The sequence below is a fragment of the Chaetodon auriga genome, chromosome 12 (genome assembly GCF_051107435.1).
Source record: "Chaetodon auriga isolate fChaAug3 chromosome 12, fChaAug3.hap1, whole genome shotgun sequence".
In the NCBI taxonomy this organism is placed as follows: domain Eukaryota; kingdom Metazoa; phylum Chordata; class Actinopteri; order Chaetodontiformes; family Chaetodontidae; genus Chaetodon; species Chaetodon auriga.
Window position 1 is genome coordinate 21,475,001 of NC_135085.1, and position 23,158 is coordinate 21,498,158.

The 23,158-nt window shown below is 42.8% G+C and overlaps 1 protein-coding gene across 1 annotated transcript in view; it reads right to left on the reverse strand.

Moving 5' to 3' along the window:
• The window catches only part of st6galnac3 (ST6 (alpha-N-acetyl-neuraminyl-2,3-beta-galactosyl-1,3)-N-acetylgalactosaminide alpha-2,6-sialyltransferase 3), a 76,928-nt gene that overhangs the window by 22,457 nt on the left and 31,313 nt on the right, over positions 1–23,158 (reverse strand). Inside the window, exon 3 of the mRNA XM_076745855.1 lies at positions 20,351–20,760. Within this exon, the coding sequence (XP_076601970.1) occupies positions 20,351–20,760 (410 nt within the window). The remainder of the gene's footprint in view (positions 1–20,350; positions 20,761–23,158) is intronic.

Here is a 23,158-nt window from a genome sequence, read left to right on the forward strand (position 1 = left end):
GTAAAAAAGGGACAGCCAGGCTCTGAACTCCCCGTGTGGAGGCTGACGTCCCTGCAACGACTGCCAACAGTCGTGGCACCGCTCTGACATTTTGCACAGAGGATTTTGTGGAGTGAAGTACCCACTGAATAGCTAATCCTGAGTACAGTGAGCTTACTGCCACCGCAGTCAAATTGTGCTCCATTTCAGTGAGGAGACCAGGAGGGAGAAAAGTTCAGAGCTTCAAAACAGGCTAATGATGATGATACTTTTATTCATTGTCATCACTACTCAGCCTTTTCCAAAGTGAGATCTCACTTAGCTTGTGAGTACAATGTCTGACTGTTTGGGTCTGCAAATGTCACGATAATCAGCCTTAAAACCCAACTTTTTAGGGAGGTGGTGTTGCAGGGTAAAATACAACCAGCCTCAAATGGGAGTGCAACAGTAAAATATGCCTCATTAACCCGAGGAGATGATGCAGGAGTGAAACGTGGCAGAGTTATAATGGCTGAGTCCAGATTCTGGTAAATCTTCTTTCTTGTTGTCGATTTACAGGAGTAACAGCTTTAATTCAGCGAACCGGCTCACATGGATGAATTAGCCTGAATGTGAAAGTATAACGCACACGTCGTTAATGTTTGCCGTCTAGACTCTGACCTTGGGAGCTGGGAGCGACAACGCGAACTTCCACCATGACTGTAATCCCTGACACTGTTGACGTGAGAATTCGTATCAGGAGCAAATCAACAGTCGTGCATGGTGGTGAACAGAGAACAACATACTGCTCAGCATGAACAAAACCAAGGAGCCGGATGATGAGTAAAATTGAGAAGAAAGGAGGCAAAGACACACACCCCTGTTTACATGAGTGGAGCTGAGGTGGAGCAGATGAACAGCTTTAGGTTCCTGGGAATCAGCATCACAGGGAACCTGTCAGAGTCACATCTCCGCCCTGGTGAAGAAAGCTCAGAAACGACTGTATTCTGAAGATAAAGAGGGCAAACCCCCCCCCCTCCAAGCTCTTTTACTTTTACAGAGGAGCGATGGAGCATACTGGTTGAAACAATACAAACTGGCACAGGATGTGTTTGGACCAGGACAGGGGGGCATCATTGGTACCCATCCACGGAGCACCAGTGATACCTGTGAGGTGAGGTGGAAGCACAGAGCCCAAAGGACCGACCCCCAGCCACAGCCTGTTCACCCTGCTGCCGTCTGACAAGCGATACAGAAGTACCCGCTGCTGTATTACCAGAATACAGAGCAGCTTCTTTCCTCAGACTGAGAGACTCCTCAGTTCTTCCTCCACACGCCAACATTAACATTAATTAAAACAGGTTGTGATAATTAGTTCATCCTTTTTGACATATACGCAACTGAAGACAGTGTAAAGACAATGCGTTTAATGTTAATTTTAAAGCAAAGTTTCAATATTCACTGAAATGACTCTGATTGCATTTCTGTGTGAACATGAAAATCTAATTTAATATAAGTGACATATTGGGATGAATGATTCTGATATGATGACGGTCATAATGACACAAGCGGTTGTGTTTTTTCAAATTAAAACTACATCCTCCCTCTTTATTTTCAGGACTCTCATTTGTTTGCTCTCACAGTGGCGAATGTTTCAAACTTAATGGTGTTTTGATTCATTCCCGATCCTCTAACTCTATAAATAGTATGGGGGAGAGAACAGAGAATAAGAAGCCATAGTATGCTCCTCAGGCGAAGGTGGAGAGCTGCTGTGTCTCGTTATTTTGGCATGTGTTCCCCTGCAGAGCGTCTGTGCTGTTAGCATGATCCAGGGCTGCTGTGTTCACTGACACTCTGCATGCGGAGAACATGCATCAGTCTAACTTGCTCCACACTCCCAACATTTGTCCCCTGTCGTGTGTACATGAAAACCCCACAAACACCCAAATGACCAACCAGATGGTGCAAATTGCAAAAGCTAAAAAATAACATATTTCTCCATCCCCCTCGGCCTCCCCCCCGCATCCTCACAGCCATCCCTCCACTCTCCTGACATGCACGGAGCTCACGGCGAGGGGCTTCCACTGATCTCCTCATGTCCGCCTGGCAACCAGCACTTTAATAATTCTCTCAGTGCAGAAGAAGGCATCTGATGCTTTTATGCCTTCCACCACCCCAGCAGTTTTCTCTCATTAATTTCGCAGCACCCCAGTGAGTCTGAGGCAAAGACTTGGAGAAGGCAACACACTTACATCTTAATCCATTTTTTCTTTTCAGGTCTGGGACAACGTGTCTGAGCTGTTTGTTTCACAAACAACATGTCTTCCTCTGTTTGGGCAAAACAAATGCATAATGATGTCTTATGTACCTCTGAGAGTGCATTTAACCCTTGTTGTAACTCGTGGCCTCAGCAGAGGTGTTTGGTGTTGGTTTAAATTCATTACAGCGCTGCATGTAGCTTTGATAATGAAGAAATAATTAACGCTGTGCTTCTCCCTAAAATAGACCGCTGCCAGGTGCGATCACCTTTGAGGACGAGATTCGAAGTCTGAAATTCTTTGAAATATTATTTTGACTCCCTAAAAAAAGCATTATTAATTTTCTATAGCCCCAAGGAGACGAGGAGAGCCGTTTGAGAAAAAAATAACGCGTATGATGTTGTAATATTGTTTCCATTTATTCTTTTAATTGAGTTCAACTGATTGCACTTGGAAGCCTCAAAAGTGAGTCAAATTCAAAAGCAGTCTGCCTGCACTGATAGTTGTTTCACACAATTACCGCCCACAGATAATTTCTCTGTCTCAGTCACACTCCAGCGAAAACTTCAAAGCAAATCTCTCTCCCGTTTCGTCTGAAACAACTGGGCAGATATTTCAAACTGATTATATAACCTCGTTTCTCATTTACAAGACAAAACCAGATTAATCAACTGGAGCTCAGCACCGAATCAAAGTGTGCCACACACACTAAGCATATTTTCTGTTACATTTTAGGGCATTTAGCTGACGCGATAAGCCTCACTAATGCACAATGAGTGGAAGAGCAGATTCCAACTTGGGTTCCTGCTCATTTCAGTATTTTTAGTTAGTAATAGCTGATGTTTCGTGCCAGTACTCTGTGTATTTTCAGTATTCAGTGTCTGCCCTAAATTCTCTTATTGTCTGTGCGAGAAAGCCTCAGAAATATCATTGAGACCCCCGCAGGACACTTAATCTCTCCAGTAAAACCCAAATTAATGACTTTTTTTTAAAAAAAGATTATCTGTTCTTTCTAAACAGGAGGCCCACCTACACACTGCAAGACATCAACAATTAAAGTCAGCACAAATGTAAAGTAACAAGCTAGCAGCTCTGCGAGGCTGTACAAAGGCACAGAGCAGCTCTGAGCTAAACGCTAATGTTAGCATGCTAACATGCTCACAGGGCCAATGCTATCATGTTGATATTCTTCCATTTTCAGCATCTATGTTAGCATGCTAGAGGCACTGAACACAAAGGGCAGCTGAGGCTGATGGGAATTTGTTCTGCTGCTTTTTGGTCATAAGCCAAAGTGCTGCTCAAATTCAAATTCTGATCTGACGGTGGCGCTAACGGAAAAGTTAAGACCACCATCAGGATTAATCATCCAGGGAACATGAATGTCTGAACCTAATGTCACAGCAATCCATCCAATAGTCTTCCAGATATCTCACCTAAAACCATAAATGTCAACCTCATGGCGGCGTGAGAGGAAAAGTCAGGGTACAGTCATTAGGCTTTATCATCCAGGCAACATGAATGCCTGTACCAACGTTTCATGGCAATCGACCGACCGACCAATCAGACCGACGCTGCACTTATGAGCTTTGCCACTAGCAAGGTCAGAAATCAAATCTCCAGCCCAGGTTTTTCTGCAGCTGTGTAACAGAAGGAGCTGCCATACTGTCAGATATCTAACACGCAATAAGCAGCCTTGAATTTGATATTTTAGCCTATTTTAGTCCACATTAATGTCAGACAATTTCACAGCCTCCGTATGCATCAAACATCACGTATGCATTTTGCCACATGGGTGACTTGTGAGCTGGTAATGAGTATGTGTTGTGCCGTCATGGAAACAGGCCACCTGTCAACTAGCAACCTTCCCACCACCAACCTGTCAACAACCATGCCATTTTATTTATTTATTTATTTATTTTGGGGGGAGATTGAAGCAGACGCTGTGAATGGCAGGTTGAATTTTAATTGACTCTGAGAGAAAAGAAAAGGCTGCCACAACAATAACAAAAGGAATTTTAAAAAGCCTCCCCTGCTGCACCAAACCCACGCTGAATACGAACGACCTCATACAGGTCAAATATTGGCATTATTTGGTTTTTCTTTTCTCATCTATTTGACCGTAAAGCTCAATAAAAGCATTGATTTGGGTTCAATTGTAATGAGCCATATCCATCCAATTCCAAGTCTGTGTGCATCTTCCGTGCTGTTTGTTCTGTTGCTGTTATTTCTGTTCTTGCCTTTCACATTAAAAATGCTTGAAAAGAAGCAGAAACTATACAGAAGTCTGACATGATTGCATTTGTTTTTGGGCCGACTGTCTGCCTGAGATCAAAATACTACAGCTCCAGTTCAGCTCCAGTTCATCTTCAGTTCAAGTTACGACTTCTGCAACATCTGTAGACTTGAAAAAATGAGTAACCTTAGTGAATAATAAGTCCAAAAAAAAAAAAAAAAGCCTAAAACTAACAAACAAAACACACACACACACACACACACACACACACACACACACACACAGAGTCATGTTTCCATCACTTTTGGGGATATTACATACACTTACATTCATTTCCTAGAGACATACTCGAACCCTAACCTTATAACCCTAACCCTAACCTCGACCTTGACCTTGACCTTAACCTACCCTCAACCCAAGCCATCACCCTAAAATGTAAGGATTTACATTATGGGGACTTGCATTTTGTCCCCATAAGTCCAGCAAGTCACAACATGACTATGTAAAAAGATTTATGCCCCCACAACATGGGTAATACATGGGACACACACACACACACCAAAAACACAAATAGTCTTATTTCTTTGGAACATGTTTAACACTAAAAAGCCTGTTTGCCAGCGCACCAATAACTGAAACAAACACCCCTGAATGCAAACAAAAAGTGATGAATTGACCAAAAATGAATCAACAACAAATTTCATTTCATTTAACAACATCTGTTAAGTGTCTACAGCCACACTCTCTGAGGCTATGCTGACACACAGCGGTGCTTTGTGCTAAATGCTAACATCAACATGCTAACGCTCATTAGCACTAAGCACACAGTACAGCTGAGGCTGATGGGAATGTCTTGGACGGCTCTGATGACGCAGCTAGATAAAAGGCAAAGTTGTGCATCATCCTGAGGAGACCGTGAATGTCTGTATCACACGTCATGTCAGTCCATCTGATAACGGTTGAGCTATCTCAGTCTCTAATGACTGAATAAACAAACGGACAGCTTGATCACCATCATTAATTCAATGAGAATTCAGACCTGCAGAGAAACTCTAAATCGTAAATGCCAGTTGGAAAAGTTTGTTATTTCAAGTTGGTACAGTTGAGCTTTGTGAGTCATTCATGCAGCAGATTTCTACAGTTCATTGAACATCATCTTGTTTAAAACAAACCCAGTTTTCATGGTTCATAAGCATATTATCTTCACTTATCAAAGCCCTGACAAACAGACTTGAGTAACAGAATCCACCATCATATATGACCCAAGCCAAGAACTAAGCACACCTCACAGTAAACAGAATTTGGTTTGCTATAAGAGTCTGATTTATGTTTTATTCAAAGTGAGTGTAAAGTGTCTTGGAAATGAGAGCTTCATGCAAACTGAGAGGTTTATCCTAACCAATTTTAGTCAGCAGCATAAAGAATAGGCTTTACTACATAACACCTTAAAGTCCTTGCCCTCACAGAGAATCGAAGTGTCACCCCGGCGGTGTTAGTACCATGTTCGACTCATCTGCCATCGCAACAACACTGTCTCTCTACACGCCAGCCATAAACCATTTATTAAGATTTATTTGGCAGGAAAAAGCAGAGTAACAAAGAGTGGAAGGTCAGAGGAGGTGAGTCTGGATAGGTTTGGTGAAAACGAGGCATTTTTACAACTTGGCGAAAAAAAAAAAAAAAACCTGCAGTGAGATCACACAAAGACAGAGGAAGTAAAAGAGTCTGAGGTAAGTGGTCTGAAAGCTCTGCAGCCCACTCAACATGTTAATGGGATGCCTGTCCAAGACCAGGGGAGTGAAAACCAAGGATTAGCAAAACAGATGAGGGCCAATTTAAGAGATTTCTCCAGGGGAGAGATCAAGACAAAGACCTGAGATCAGGAATTACACACAGAACTACTGATTATCATTGATCTAAAGCACAATAATCAATTAATCTCACTTGTACCGGTGAATAATTTAGAGCAGCCGCCTCTCTACTGTCACACCTTAGAGAGCTTCACAACAGGGATTAATCCCATGCAAAAGTCTCATAACCATCGTGCTAATAAAGCTCTCTGTGACGGTTCAGGCTGCTCTTAAGCCACGCCGGGTCCCCCTCTCTTACAGTAAAGAAGATTTATGGCCGCTCGCGAAGACATGTGTTACGACCTTAATATGCAAAACCCCCGCGCTCCAACAAAGCAGCACCACTCCCGGTTTTACAGGAGGCTTACGGCGCACGCTGTCGTGGTTTTACATTTTCATGTTCATCACAGCACATTATGAAGGTGGTAAATGATGCTGCACACAAATCAGAAATCTGAAAGGTGTGACGGACAGAATAATGAAGTGATTACTCTTCCTTTAACGTGTAACGCATTCCCTAATTTGACACATTTACACAATGCCACATCTCTTATGGATTTAGTTTGCACATCAAATATGCAGTATAGATATTCACACACGTGAACACGATCAATCAATCTGTCTGTCTGTCTGTCTACAGTGGTGAAAACTACCCAGGTACATTTATTTCAGTACTGCAGTTTTTTTCTTCATGTGAGTTCCATGTTAAATACTTCATACTTCTTCTCCTCTATGTTTGGTAGAGCAGAGGTTTTCATGCTGAGAAGCTGAAGAAGAAGAAGACGTTACTGTAGTTTGGCGCTGATTTGCCCACTCGCCAACATGGTCAGCAGTTACCATGGCGGTGGCTATGACGCAGCGCTGATGGAGGCAATTAAAGGTTCCCTGTGGAGTTTTAGACCTCCAGCAGTTGTTTTTCTAATAGTGGCCATTTTGCTTGTCTCATTTGAGTTACACCATCATAGACTATAAATACTGAACGCACCTTGCGGGTCTGAAATTGAAGCAAAGTGAAAGTGCCTTAAACCAGCAGTCCTTCTAATGGCCACTGGTTACTAAAGAAGTCCGACTGTATGTAACCTTATGAGAAAATGCCCTTACTTCTGTCTTGACTCATTACCTGAGTAAACACTTTCCTAATGAGTTCATGGTCTCACTCGTTACCTTCAAGTCTCCTTCAATACAGCATGATGTTCATTTAGTAAATTATGGTCCCATTTAGAGTAAAATAGGCGATAAAGCAGGGCATGCTTTAGTGTGTGGCTACCTTGTGATTGACAACCACCGCGTGTCCTTGGGTTCTCAGTAAGATCCAATCAGGATAGAAGCGTAGCAACGTGGACCCTCCCAAACTCCACCCTCTCATTCATATATGGTCACATTTGGCTCCAAAAAACCAAGACGATGACCATAATGCCAAACCCGAGTCTTCAAAACGGTAGTCCACCAGCCAATAGGTGACATCATGGTGGGTTTACCCTTTGACGTGATTTACATTCCTGCCGATGGCATCACATCAAAACATGGTAACTGGCAAAGTCAGGAAAGAAGAAGCGTCCTTGTAGTGAAAGTGGATGTAAACAATGAAGGTTTCAAACTGTTTCACTGTGTTGTTAGATCTGATGTATACAAAGTATTCTGGTGAGTGACACTGAATGCAAACACAACTTTTGTTTGATTACAAGGACACAGCACAGGGCACCTTTCAGACGCTTTAAAAGCCTCACTACCCAAGTGCCACAATTTGCATCAAAAATGACTCACATCGGAGTCATAATTCAGTCAAATCTGAACACAGAGACGCGGCCATGAAGCACATAGTTATACATTCAGTGTGACTTACACGCTGCAGGATATCATTATCTCCAATGTCCACTGTGAACACCCATAAATCCACTTGGAAATCATGCAAAAAAGAGGCTCCTTTTAAGTCCAGAAACTGCCTGAAAATCATCACATTTTCTATTTTTCTCCAGCGATAGTCTTCTGCAGATCCGTGGTGCACTGCAAACAAAGACTGCTAACAGCTACCTCAGCATACTTAGTGGATACTTAACGATACCTTGTTAAAATGTAAACAAATATAGCCTAAAAAACAAAATAGGGCTAATTTGTAGCCAACAGCGAACTTACTGAGTCCATGTCAACAGTGCGTTCTCTGTGTACATCCCTCAAAGCATCATGGGAACTGTAGATTCAAGAGTTTGGCTCACAGTGCAGACTGTTTCAGACAGATGAAAGTCACTAATTAGTGAGCAGATTTAGATTTTACCAACAAAACATAAGATTTACTTCTAAAACGCGATGCATTGCTATAAATGAAACAGTATATAAAGTAGTTCTAATTAGCTCAAGCTCAATTTTGCAACATCATTAAAATGCTGCTTATAACGTTAATGCTAGAGCTGAAACAGGTTTCATAATCTTTAAGCATAGATTCCAAAACTTCACTGATTCCAGCCTCTCAAATATGACTATGTGCTTCAACATGGAACATCTTTGTTCAAATTCATGAAACTGAACAGTGAAGCTTTGGCCAATGTGTTCTGAACAGAACTAACCTTTAGTACCAAAAGTTCTTAATAGCCACAATCCTAGAGAAAACTCCAGAGATATCTGTATAACTATATTTTGCAGAGTATAAAATGGTATAAATTTAAGTACTTGAAAAGCTCTAAGTCTCTGGGAGCTGCAATGAAAGCTGACCGGAAAGCAAAGCATCTACAATAATTTCACATGGCTCTGCAGACGCACAAGAAAAAAACGGATTACTATGATTTGTGTGTCAATGCTTTTAAAGACTGAAAACAAAATGCAAAGCATAACGCGCTGCGTTAGCTGACTGAAAAGAAGCCTGAAAGCTGGTGTTTGTCAAGCAAAGCAAACGGCTGAATTATTTGTCTGAGAAACTCTCAAGAACAGGCGCTGCTCTGTTTGCAGAGATGAGGGCTTGACAATTTTACAAGCAGATTTTAATGCTGCTGCCAAGAGGTGATTGCGGCCCCTTTTCACACAGTGTTGTACAACTATAATCTGAAGTGACTAGTTCACATCCAATTTAGAGCTGAACATGTAACAGAACGTCAGTGACAGGATGCATTACAGCTGATGCAGCACGGGGCATTATGGCTACACTCCTTCTTCTTTCCTCTGGACACAGAGAAGATCCATCATCTGCCTGCTCGTGCCAGTAAAAGCATTACCTGAAATCACGGAGTGAGCGGCGTCTCGAATTATGCAGCAGGCTGCACATCTTGCATTTCATGTTCTGGCCTATTTTGCAGGCTACTGTATTTGATTGTGATTCCACAGTACAGCGAGCAGAGAGAAACACGTCTTTAACCAGGATAAACATCAGAGAAAAGCTTGTTTAAGTCAGAAGTTAAGAGGATCCATGCGACACGTTGAGAGAGCAGGTTATCTGCTCTGTGTCTGTGCCTGCTGCAGTTAAAATGTCAAACATCGGCCTGGAAAAGAAGAAGAAGAGCAGGAGAAAGACTGAGGGGAGGAGGGCAAGGCCATCTGCAGACCTGATTAATGTGAAGACAAAACATGTTTACAGACCATTGGTACCGCCGGAAAGTCACATTACTGCACTCACTTTGTTTTTCACACTGCTGTATTTGCACTTTACGTGACACTGCACACAGCAGATGTCTTAAATGCTTTTAGAAACGGATGAAGATGTTATTTTGTTCCACTTTGTTATCTTTTATACAATCTACAACACTGTGGTGATATTAGGGCTGAAACTACAGAGCAAGTGAAACAATTTGCATTAAAATTACATTTCTTTTGCCCCCATTAATTGTCCTGTTTTGTCCAACTAGCAGCACAAAACCAAAAGATTTCACATTACAAAGGTACAAACCAGCGAACAGCAGCAAATCCTCACATGTAAGAAGCTGTAACCAAACACTGGTTTCCATCTGTGCTCGTAAAACATGCTGAATAAATTTGTTGTTGATTGTTGTGTCAGAACATCTAATAACGGTTTTGTTTATATACACCAATGAGCCTTTTTACTGAATATACACGCAGTAAATGTCAGTGAAAACACATTGTATTGTCAATTATAGTACCATTCTTGTAGTTTCAATTGTTCTTAACACCCTTCTTGATATTCTATTGGATGTTTTAAGTGTTGGTTTTCATGTATCTCCGTCTGAATCCTGTTACTGTTTGCTGCGGCAGCTGTCTAATGTCCCAACAGCAGCCAATAAAGTTTCATCTTACCCTCTTGTGCTTTTTAAGGACAATATAACCCTTTACAGGACAAATATAATTCTTATGAAACGCATAAATATGCAAGAAAGTATCTCGGTGACAGAGGTGCAGACCTAATACTCACTGACACACCATGGAGCCTCGTATCATGAGGCCATTTTATCTCTTTAGAGTGTTATTTTTCTGGAGCCACAGAGCCATTTGATCTAATAAAGCTTATTAGATGGGGTTGGGTTGCTACATGGCTAGTGATGCAGGTGTGTGTTTGGGAGATTTTGCCCAGTGGAGCTTATTCAATCAGGTGCTGCAAAGCAGAACAGAAGATGCATTTACTGCTTTTGTGGCTGCGGGCGAACCATCATGTCTACCAGCGATACAGTCCGGCTGTTAGAATAACCTTGATTTTGTTTCCATGCAGCCTCCACTGCATCGAGGAGACTTTATTCTAATGCTCCAGAGAGCAGAGACAGCATCCTAAACGAGGGTCTGACAGAAGGTGACGCCCCCAGTGATAAAATGTTTGGTGATACGGATGCAAAAAATCATCGGCTGTTTTCCTAACATTGAACTTTTTTAAACCAATCAGACATAAACATGAAAATAAAATGTAAAAACATAACTTCATTTACTCTGCCGGCTACACACACACACACACACACACACACACACACACACACACACTAACAGCACTGGAGTTCCACCCAGGTGACCTCGATTTCTTTTCTTCTTCTTCCATTACTGAATAGGAGACCACGTTTCATAATGAAATCACTGTTATGTTCCTGGCTTTGCTTGTTGAGTGTAAATTAAAAGCAGCAGATAATTTCACCTTTCTTCAAGTCGCTTAATGTCTGGCTCACTAAGAGGAATGTCCAGTATCACAAACTTGTAGGGAAATACACGCAGCCACCCTCCGGTGGCCAAAAAAGACCAAGCACAGCTTTAGTGCCCTCTTGGATGCCCCTATGGTGGACAAAGCATGATAAAATTGTCACTACAGTGGTTCAATGTGCAAAGAAATGTGACCTCTCGGGAGGAAACATGAGGAAACACCCCTCTAGGGTGCCGTCCAGTGGAGAAAACACAATTTAGCGTGTGCAGTATTTTTTAAAAATCTTTTTTTCACTCCCGCTCCTCAGACAGCCTGAGACCACCCCTGCTAAACCAATCATGGTTCTTGATAGCTTCACATGGCTTTTCCGTAGCTGTCACATCCTTACCGAGTTACCCTGTTTTTTTGTGGAGGTGCATGTCAGTTATGGCGGTGATCTGTGCATGCTTCAAATCTAAGATGTAACCCCTGAATGCACAACTAGCTCCTCCTGCATCGATCAGCGTCAGCGCCCGGCCTCACTAACGCTCGTGTGGCTGAATGGTAAAAAAGCTCTTGAGGTGATACTTTCAGAAGCGTGGAGGCTGTTGTAGCCTCATATTAATGCCCATGGTGTTGTGTTGGTCCGATGTTCATCAGTCACATAGGGGGGTCATTTCTGGATGTCCACACACTGTGTGGCAGTGAGTTGGCCATTGTGAGGAGGAAGAGGAAGGACCTTGAAGTCATGTTTCTCTAATTCACACAGCACAGGGCCTGAGCAGCTCATTCTGCATCACGAGGGTCTTCAACTCACAACCTTTACCACCAATGGCACATTGAGCTCATGCTGAGCTACCCGGAGAAACTGTGCTCTAAAAGTAAAAGTAAACATACCCGAAAACAAAGGATAAGAGAACATAAGAGTACCATCAGACATAATGATGTAATTTGATATACGGGTGAATGTTTCAAGTCATCAGAAACTCGAGTCGTCACAAAAGGAAAACAGACAACAGGATGAAGAGAGATTAACAAAGTAACTGCCAGCAATTATCTAGCTTAAAGCTGCACGAAGCATTTTCAAATAGAGGGTGACACAAACTGCAACACATCTGTAAAATACACCAAAGAAAAACCACTGCGCTACGGAAGCCCCTAGGGACAAACTGTGCATAAAGGCTAATAGCTAAGCTAAATGAAAGAAAGGGCATTCTGAGCAACAACGAAGACAACGGGGAGGATGAGGAAGAAGCAGAGGAGGATGAGGAAAAGGAGCAGACAAATGACACATACATCATTAATTGGTACTTAAAGATGTGATTACCTGTGACCTAAAACTGAGGAACCACAGACGGCTTCACACTGACACAAAATACTTCCGGAGATTCTGTTTTTGAGATACAACTGTAAAATGTACCACATTGCATTTACCATGATATTAGTAATAATTGAATAATAATGATGATAAAAGAATTGGTAAATAGACGGGGGTCTGGCAGCAGTCCAGCCCTGAATAAACCACTTCCATGATAGTTTTTATACCTACTGAGTCATGAATTTTCAGCTTTTTTGTGTTTTATAAATACAGTCAGAGTATACAGAAGCTGTGAAGGAACCCCCCACTAACACGGATAAAAAGGATAAAAGGATTTTTGCCTTTTTTGAAACTCCAACTGGAAACCCAATGTCCCTCCCCCGCTAACAGTTTTGCTAACATCCTCCGAGTGTCATTACATCATTAGGACTTGAATGCAAACAGACTTTAAGGAAAGCTGCACTTCGCCCTCAGCTGACAATTTGCTTCTCTCCCTCCAGCTACCGCCTCATGTCTCTCTCGGACGGGGTCACAACCAACGGAGGAAATGACGAGCCGCTCATCCCCTCTTCCTTTGGGAGCGAGCGCTGTGATGAATTCCTCCTTCTTCTGAATTGACCGCTTTTGACCTGATGAACAGCCGCCCAGAACGCCGGGTTATTTGTGTTTCCAGCGGCTTCATTTAATAAGATAATTTCACAGCAATTGCAAGCTTTCAACACAGAAATGTAATGTCATTACACGCTCGCTCAGTGACAAATTCGTGGTTTGGATGGAGAGCAACACGCTCAGTGCTGATTTTTAGGGCTGCGTACAGTGGGAATCACAGCTCCATGTGGAGAGAAACACAATGAATCCTCCTGCTCGCTTTTCTCTTTAAACGGCTCGTCGTGATAAGCATGAAATTACAGTTCTGTGGTGATGCTGCAAACATTGTGTTTCAATCTCCTACAAGAGCCAGCAGCAACAATCCTGCTATCTGCTATTTCTTCTTCTCTTCACGTCCAATACACGAAGCAATTATAGATACAGTCACGTACTACGCACCCTGTAAACAAAAGCCTGCGCAGTGGTGGGGAGTCATTTGACATTGGAGCTCTCGATCACATCAGGACGCAGATTGCATCAACAAAGTTCAGTGATCGGTGCTTTCTGTCATATTCCTTCACTTTGTGTTAGAATATTTCAGGGTCAGGCAGCAATTTCCAGCTGCTTTGTCTGGCACAGAGACACTTAAAGCTGCACTGGAAACACGTTTTTCTACATAACAGCACAATGGAGCAGGGCTGCAACAAAGGGGAGAATTCCATCTGTGTTAAGTGAAACTGGGTTTATGTATTAGCTGATTTTCTCTGTAATGATCTGACCGAAATCAACAGTGAATAAACGCAATTCTTCTTCTCTTTGTTAACACAAAACGGAGGAAAACAGTGAGCCATGTTCAACAGATGATGAAGACCCTGAGAGGAAATGTGTGGAAGCATTTCAGCTTCGACACAGCACGTGTAAAACTAAGAATGGAGGATTAAAAACACGCCTGCCTTTATGTTCATTTAGGAAAAGCAATGACTTCTGACTGTTTTCCACCTCTGCTGAAGACATAAGAAACACTGTTTTCATTATTATGAAAAGCAACGATCACAAGTTTTCTTAACGGACACGACAGAGTTTTAACTGTCAAGCCAAGTGTCAAGTCGAGTTATTGAGTTTAGTGAAATCTCAGCCGTACATTCATCATTTCAAGTGTAAAGAAACGAGTTATGTTCGTTAATTCTTTAACGGTCTGAAAATAACACTAGAAATTTTCAGCTAATTAACTTCAAATTAATAAACTTAATGAAAAGTCTCGTTGACTCCACTAACTTCCTGTATGATGCCTTAATGTCACCAAGCTTCCAGGCCTGTGTCCAGTATTTTCTCAGGATGTCCAGTTCCTGCTCTATCCAGGTATTAAGAATTTCTGTCTGTCCAATCAAATATTATGAGATACTGTCCTTAAAATACAGTATATTAAAAATACTTAAAATATAGTATATTCAAAATACTTAAAATACAGTATACCATATGAAGTATGGAGCCGAAACTTGGAACTTATCAGGAGTAAAACCTGAAGCACTTTTGCAGACAACGAGCAGGAGAATACCAAAAAGGTTTCGTTGGAGTGTTTATATAAAAGTAAGCTTTTTTTTTCCATGGGGATGATGTCGTTTTAAACTACAAAATCCTCCCTCATACCAGAAACATCCCTATGGGTGCGTCCCCCTCCTCTGTCTTCCCCAATTCATCCTGACTGGAGCACCTCCAGGCTTTTATAATGAAAACATCACAGAGGCGCCTCAGATCTGCGACACATGACTTTGGTAAAGAGCTCTTCACGCTCACAAATACTGAACAGAGTCTCTTAGAGCGTGATTAATACACAGAGGGGCTGTTGAACTGAATGGTGTTTAATTTTCAACCCAAAACTATTTTAGGATGAGTAAGCGCTGACTGCCAGGGGTACTTACACTCATATGAAGTGGACGGCTGGAGATTATGAAGCATGATTACGCAGCCGTGACATTCACGCTCATGAAAACAGATTAAAATAAAAATCACCACATATTTGGAGAGTGGAGCATCTGCTATTAAGTTCATCTGTGATTAGACTGACTCACCCCTGATGATGAAGTGCACATGAAACATCCATTTTTGGTTCTTTCATCAGACTGTTACTTAACCTGAAGCATCAGCGAGCCGCTGAAGGAGAATTTGTTCTACTTCTCTGTTTCCGGTTTGTTGCCACTGAGTCTGGGCCAGTAGGAAAGATAACTTGATTAGACGATTATTGCTTAAATCAGAAGATTCATATTTGATCACAGTTCCACAGTTTTATTTCACTGTGCCCACAGACTGAAAACACAGTGGATGGAACTTCTGGGTCTAAAAGGTGAAGCTAATGCAGACGCGCCCTTAACATGCATTATTTCTAACAGCCAGCAGGGGGCGACTCCATCGGTTGCAAACAGAAGTCTGATTGTGTAAAAAAGGAGTAAAAAAAGACAATAAAGCAGGGTACGCTTTAGGCCTGGGCTACCTTGTAATTCACAAGTCACAATCGCGGCCTCGAGCTCTCAACCAGATCCAATCAGGATAGAGGCGTAACAATGCGCATCCTCCCCAGCTCCACCCTCCCGTCCAAATATGGTCACTTCTGGCTCGAAAAAACCAAGATGACACCAAACCTGATGGACGTGATGGCGGGTTTACACTTGGCTGTACCCGAGTTAAGAGTGTCAACATAAGAGCTGCTTAAATCTGACTCTGCCTACTGACATCTGACAACCACAGCAAGAGACCAGAGTCTTCAATGCAAAATAATCCCTCACAAACATGTCACCTTACAGATTCTGCTGTCACATTCAAGTCTTCTTACTTCTGATGTCTCAGCAGGAGTTAAGTTTGAGCCAGACGTACATATCAAGAAGTTCTGTCTAATCTAATTTCATGCTGGATGCGTCTGAGGGTCATGTAAACTGGAGCACAAAGGAGTGAATGAGCTACGAGTAAATCTGTGATGTCCTGAAGTTAAAGGGTCACATATGAGCTTTGACTTCCTTTGAGTAGAGTTCTGACGATCAGTTAATCAACGTTTGCATGTCGTGCTCTGCTGTGCATGATGATGACCGTCAACATTTGTCTGAACTGCAGACCCGTATGCAAATGTGCCGTGGATGTTGGTCTTAGGTTTGTCTATCGAACGAAACAAGCGGATCAGCTGCACAACATCCACGTCGTCTTATCCCAGACGTCTTAGTTTTACAGAGACAGATGCGACGCCGTAAAGTTTGCACATTAAAAACAAGTCAATGTTAATCTAATTTTATGCCGTAAGCGCTGACGAATGATTGGGAGAAACGCAAGCAGACTGAAGTAAACGAGCTGCAGTTTATCTCAGTGACACCTGCATTCTCTCTGTTGAAGCTAACTGACTCTCAGATCCTACTTTCCGTCTCAGCGTACGCATGACGTACATTTTCGTCCTCTTCCCATGTCATGGGCGAACATGTCCAGTCCAGTCCAGGCGTTAGTGTTGCTGTTTTTCCTCAAAGCTGATGATTTTAGGGCATTCCTGCCTGCACTGACAACATCTTAACAACTGCTGGTGAACAAAACTTCCTTTTACCTCAAAGACTGATTTCAAAACATTAAAAAAAAGCATTGTGTGTAAAGCGCACTGTATGTTTTCATGGTCGAAACTGCTTTCAGTGCGATTGACCAGTCTTATGAAAACACAGAGTACACAGAAAAATCTTGTTTTTTTCCAATGAAAAGTACAAAGATTACCTTGTAGTTTTTAGAGAACTCTCTAAAAAGGAAAAGACTGCAGAAATGAAGAGGGACACAGAGGGATAAATAAATGCCCATACTAGACCACACTATCAGAAACAGTGCGTGTCACACCTGTGAAAACACACACGCATCCACACAAACCTAAGAACACACTCATGCTACCAGGGAGCAGCTGGCTGGGAAGCAGGGACCCAGGTCACGCAGGCCCAGGTGGCAGTGCTGTAAAGTGACACTGTGATTTAAGTCCCGTGTCGTCGCGAGGTCTGTTATCTACCGCTGGTAACAGGGCCGCGCCGATACGGTCCGACAGCCAACGACTGCAGCTCAGGAGGTAGCACCGATGACGGATAGGCTCAGCCGTGCAACTTCCAGCCGCAGTGCGCAATTACATGAATCATATGTTTAAGCGGCTGTCAAATACATTTACATCCAAGGCTGCGGTCAGACTTTGTCTTGGCTCCTGTTAGATGTTGATTTAAAATTTCCCTGCCTGTTTCTTTTAGATTATTTTTGTGGCGTTTTGTTTGGGCATCGCTCAAGAGGCTGACTCGATAGATGAATGCATGGGGTGAGAGAGGAGGACGGCAAGCTTCGAACGTCCCCGACCGGATTTGAACCCCCGGACGTCACCGTGATGTTGTGCTTTAAACAGCTGAGTCATCAAGATGCACTTTCTCTTTGTTTGAAAATACATAAACACGGACGTTTCCCCCGCCAGCAGACAAACACAGTTTTCACTGCGAATGTACTGATGTTGAATCTGCTGTGTGGTTTATTCAGGTGTTAGAGTTTAGAACACAGCAGCTCCTGCAGATTTATCTCTGTCTGTGCATCCTTCACCAAACTCCTGACACATTATTATTATTTATTGTTATTTAAGCTGAGGCGGTGCATCTCCACTCGATTCCTACTCCACATTACACACTAATTATATCTAGTGTGTACCAGATACACATTTTCACAGTATCCTTCTCGTCTTGATGACATGTGAGAGAGCTGAATTTCTTTTCCAAAGATTTATAATACTTCTTTGTCTGCTTTCTGGGGTGTTACTGGAGTACTTTTTTCATTACGGCCATCCGTTTAATTTTTTTTCCAAGCTGTGAGCAGCTCTTCAATTTCCTTTCCGCAATCCATCCTGAGACAATCGGCACTGTGTCTCAGTTCGATACCACATGCCAATTTTGAGCAGTTTGTTTACATGGTGGAAAAGTGGCTAAATGCAGCACACTGAAAAAAAAGCTTGACAGCAAGTGAAACATTTAGGGAAACAAACTTTGTGCTTAAATCACTTTTCCAGTTTAAACACACTGCATGACCAAAGTCTGCTAGAAATCAGTATGCAGTATTAGTAATTATTATAGTATTAATGGCTGTTTATTAGCCCCTTCTTGGTCTTGAGCAGCTCTAAATGGTCTCATTTGTCCTTTTCGACTTCAATCAGCTGGTCCTGGTGATGGAGCTGACTCAGTCTGGACAGAGGTGGTCTCATTTCAGCCCTTTTTACATCATCTTAACTTCTCCACCTGAGTCTCCTTCAGTTTACCTTCCTCACCTCTGTCCAGAAATGACTGAGCTCCCTGGCAGACCCTTTACGTCTGGTTTTAAATTACTGGCGGCGAGAGCGAAAGGCTGCTCGGTTGACTGACGAGTCATTCAGCGCCGCGCCGAGTCTGATCAGCAAGTCGAAGCTGAGGCGGTGCATCTCCTTGGCTGCTCGCGGCAATCTGGATAATTAGAGCTGTGTTCGATCACTTGCATCTCCACCAAGCTGATGATTATCCCCGGCGCCATGCAGCAAGCACTGACAGTAAACCAGTGAACACACACGCAAATGACGGGGTTAAGATGGATGAGCTGCTATAGTAAGAGTGTTTCTAGAGAGTGCCATGATGTCGTGGACTTTAAGACATTAACAAATGTGGTTTGCATGGGCGAGCAGAGAAAATAAATTGACCAAGCTTATTTTCAGATTTCTGAAAGTGTTGCATTGCTGTGAACTTCAGGGAAACTAGTTTCTATGGCTAAGTGAGCGAACGTAGAGCTGTAGTTTGTTTCTGGAGTGAAAACCACACTGCACAAGCTCAACATCGTGACAGCAGTAACTTCCCTCTCAACCTCTGATTACATTAAAATGTGCTGTGCTGTTACTGCTGTCTCTCAGGATGATTTCAAAGCTCTTCCATGGACACTTCATAAAGCTGGAACATGTGCAGCCAAGTTTCAGACAAACCCAAACACTGACGGACAGGCAGGGAGACAGACTTACAGACAAACCTCTCAGTGCTCATCACATATGCATTAGATGTGGTTCTTTGTTCACACCTCGAGTTTGGTCTTGTTACCAATCAGTAATGATTGAAGCGCTGCATCACACCCAGGAGCATTGTGTCCTGTAATGAGATTCTTCTCCCGAGCATACCTCCCTAATCCCACATCTCTATCTGTGCTTTGTGTGCCTTCGGAACAGCTGAGCCGGGCTGAACATGGACGCTCTACATGAAATTCGCTGTTAACCCTGCCATCCCGAATAAGAGCGAGACAATGGAGCTGAAATGGAATGGATGCTACGCCTATTACGGAACATGTTAATCCTCTTAAGAAGTTAAGAGAGGTCTTGATGACATGTGGGAGAGGCAGGAGTGAACAGTTCTGTAGACATGAGCAGAGGCTGGTCTGAGAAATGAGGTTCATCCTAAACAATAGCGAGCCTGGAGCCTGGTTCTCATAGTCATTAACCTGCAATTCTCTTTGGGGAATTGATACAGAAATGAGTTGCGAGGTGGGTTTGTCTTTAAATAACAGAGTGCAATTTTAGCACATGCTGTTGCCAAATGTCTTCAATGAACAAACACTCCCTCCAAGTTATCCTTTAATGATCTGCAGCTTGAAAAATTTTTACCGTTTTGCAAATTCAAAATGTGCCAACATGCTGTCAAAGAAGTTGTGAGACTGGCTGCAACTGGGGTGTTTAAAAAGACTGCCAGCATCATGTGACCTCATTAACCAGACTTTCCCCAGACTACCATTTTGCCAATGTCTATAACCCAGGCAGCGCGCTCTTCTGAGGCTCCTCATGAAAGCTTCTCTTAAGAGAATGGCCTCCAGTGCCGTGTAGAGCCTCTTCAGAGGGAAAGTTAAGTAAATCACTTTGATAACGCTTCATGAAAGGGAGGATTTGAGATGAGGAAAGCACAGAGCTTTGAGCAGACCATCAGCATCGATAACGTCGATATTATAGCGGCGGAGAGAAGAGCAAATGTTAAACCACTGAGAGGTGAATTTGTAAGAAAAATTGGAGGTCTGCTGTGAAATGTAGTCATGCCGTTGCAAAGAAATGAAGAGGGCTGTGGTTTGGCTCACCTGTCTTTTCCCGTCTCCTTCTTGAAGACCATGTCACAGTAGTTCATCCTGTCCTCTGTGGTGACGTAGATTCGTGCGTGTGGGTAGTTCTCCGCCGCCTGTCGCAGCATGTTGTACACGATGCCCTTCCCGTCCTTCCTCATGTTTCGTAACGGCCCCCACACGACATAGACGGTGTCGTTGCCCTGGCCGAAGAAGTACTGGGGCTTCTGCAGCAGCAGGGGGACGCTGGTGTGCGAGACGACTCTCAGCGTGGTCCGCTGGCCCACGTCACGTTCGAAGCCCCGCGTGGGCGCGTTGTTCATGCGCCAGATGCAGGGAGAGCGGTCGATCTGCGGGCCGGCGGCCTGGCCTAACATCTGACCGGAGCTGGACACGATGCTGCAGAGCTCACAGTGCAGCTTCAGAGGCTGGAAGAGGGGAAGCGAGTAATTAATCATTATCGTATTGTCAGGGCTCAAGTTCCTGAGCTGTGTCTCAAGTATGTCGGGGTAAGTCTCAAGTCAAAATCAGCTGAGGGAAGTTCAGGTTGAGTCACAGGTGAATGGAGACACGTCCAAGTTAAGTCCCGTGTCAAGCCTCGAGTTCATCGAGGGCACATCTGAGTCCAATCACAAATGTTTGCAGGAAAACTGCAGACAGATTCGAGTCCTTCAGGTCTGAATGTTGGCAATACCAAAACACAATGAACAATGCTGTCAACTGCTGTCTTCTTTGTGTTAAACTGTGCTGTGTCACTTGACACTTGAATGTTTTTCCTGTTAAATCTCAGGGGTCTGTCGACTCACGAAGTTAAGTCTCAAATACGTCAAGTCCCACAGCAGTCATGTCCACATGCATCTCAAGCTCTCATTTTTGTGACCAAAGTCTGACTGAAGTCTCAAGTCTGCCACTGTGACAATAAGCAATCTATAACTTTCATAAACTTCCATCAATAACCACTGCAACAGTCAGCAGGGCTGAGGTACAGCACAAAAATCTAGATGACGAGAGCAGAGAGAAAGGAAATATCTCACCGTGCACAACGCTGCAGTGCTTTATCATTCTCTTTCATAGCTTGAGAGCACAGCGTTTTATCCTGCTTGCATGCGTTTGTACATACAGGTAACGACATCCTCTGTCACTAAAAGGCTAAAAATGCGAGGAAGCCGGTAATGGACCATAGACTGCAAACAGAATAAAGATTAGAATTTAAAACTAGAAGTCTTAGCTGCTGCTGAGTCCTGCAGGATTTTATGGTAATTTTGTGTGCAGGGACACAGAAAATCTTCATCTTATGTCGTCAAATATTTGAAGACAGTGATACACATTCTTCAGAAATGATGAAGTATTGTGTGATTTCTTAAAAGAGTTCGATGAAGACGTGGACTGGAGACATGTACTGGAGACAGCGTCAAAGCGCTGCATGTCTGGCTCTTGTCTTTTAATATCACTTAATTCAATTAGGTTAGTTTATTCAGTACTGGACGATAAGCTGTGAGTGTGATTTTCCTCTAAAATAAACTGCATCTCATGTTTCATTTTCATCTCCTGATAGTCAGTGATATGCTTTAGACAGTATGTGGGCAATAATAATACTAAAGTGATGTTTTGGCAAGGGGCTTGTGTGATCAGAACATAAAATAAAATGCATTTGGTAATTATTTATAAAAACTATTCATCAGGGTTTTACGGCCTGATATAATTTTCCTTTATTTCCTAAGATTAATGTCACTGTGTCCAACACTAACATTGATTAAGTTAATTGAATTTGGGACCTCAGAGGTTACAACACTGTTTTACTGCAACAATGCAGCAAAGGGGGTTGCGTCATTTATCTTACTGTATATTTTTTTATATATCTTATTATATTTTACTGGAGCAAGGGGGTTTATAATGAATCTTCAATAATAGGTCTTAGCTACGCTTTTCCAGGGGAGGAAGAAAGCCCTCTCTGAATCTGAAATGGGAGATTTACCTAATTGAAGCTAATATGCTCGGTTTGTTTTGATGAGATTAAACTGACTTAAGTGAATGAATGCAATGGAAAGTTAGAAAAGAAAAACCATTGTATCATGACTAAGCCCTGTTTGATCATTTGCTTAATGGAGAATAACTGTAATGTGACTGGTTTGCATACAAATTGCATTTGTGCTGCGTTCTGGACGACTGTTGAGGCGGCGAACATGAAACTCTCTCTTGCCTGTTCAGCGTTTAATCAACAAACAAGAGAGTTTTAGTGAGCAAGAGAATCCCATAAGTAAATTCTATTATGACGACTTGGCTTATCACCACAGCCACGACTCACCGTTGTGCATACAGAAGATTGACTGTTTGGAAAGGAAATCAAAACAGTGTTGATTTTCTTTCTTTTGAGACATACATCATTTGTGAATTACTCTCACAGAGCTACCTGCTATTGCTTTTTCTCCCACGTATGGATCCAGTCATGGGTTAAGAAATGATCTCTGGACCTGGGCTGGTAGCTCTCCATTTACTGGCTGGTTGAGACACACATCACCGCAGCCTTGAGCTGTCAGCAGCTCGTCCATCATCGGCCGCTCCCTTCACCCCAGCTCATAACTCCATCATGCCTTTCAGCACGCACAGATTGGTAGAACTCTGTGGGGAAAACTGGCCGGCTAACTGCTTTTGAGACACATGGGTTTGTGACTGGAAATCTTCTGCTGAGGAGCCCCTGAGCAAGGCATTTAAAACACAGCTGCTGCGGCAGAGCAAACACTGGAAGACTGGGGGTGTACTTGAACGAAAGTACTTGAAGTGAGAAATTTTGTGCATTCATTAAGAATAAAAACAGGCATCTGAGTT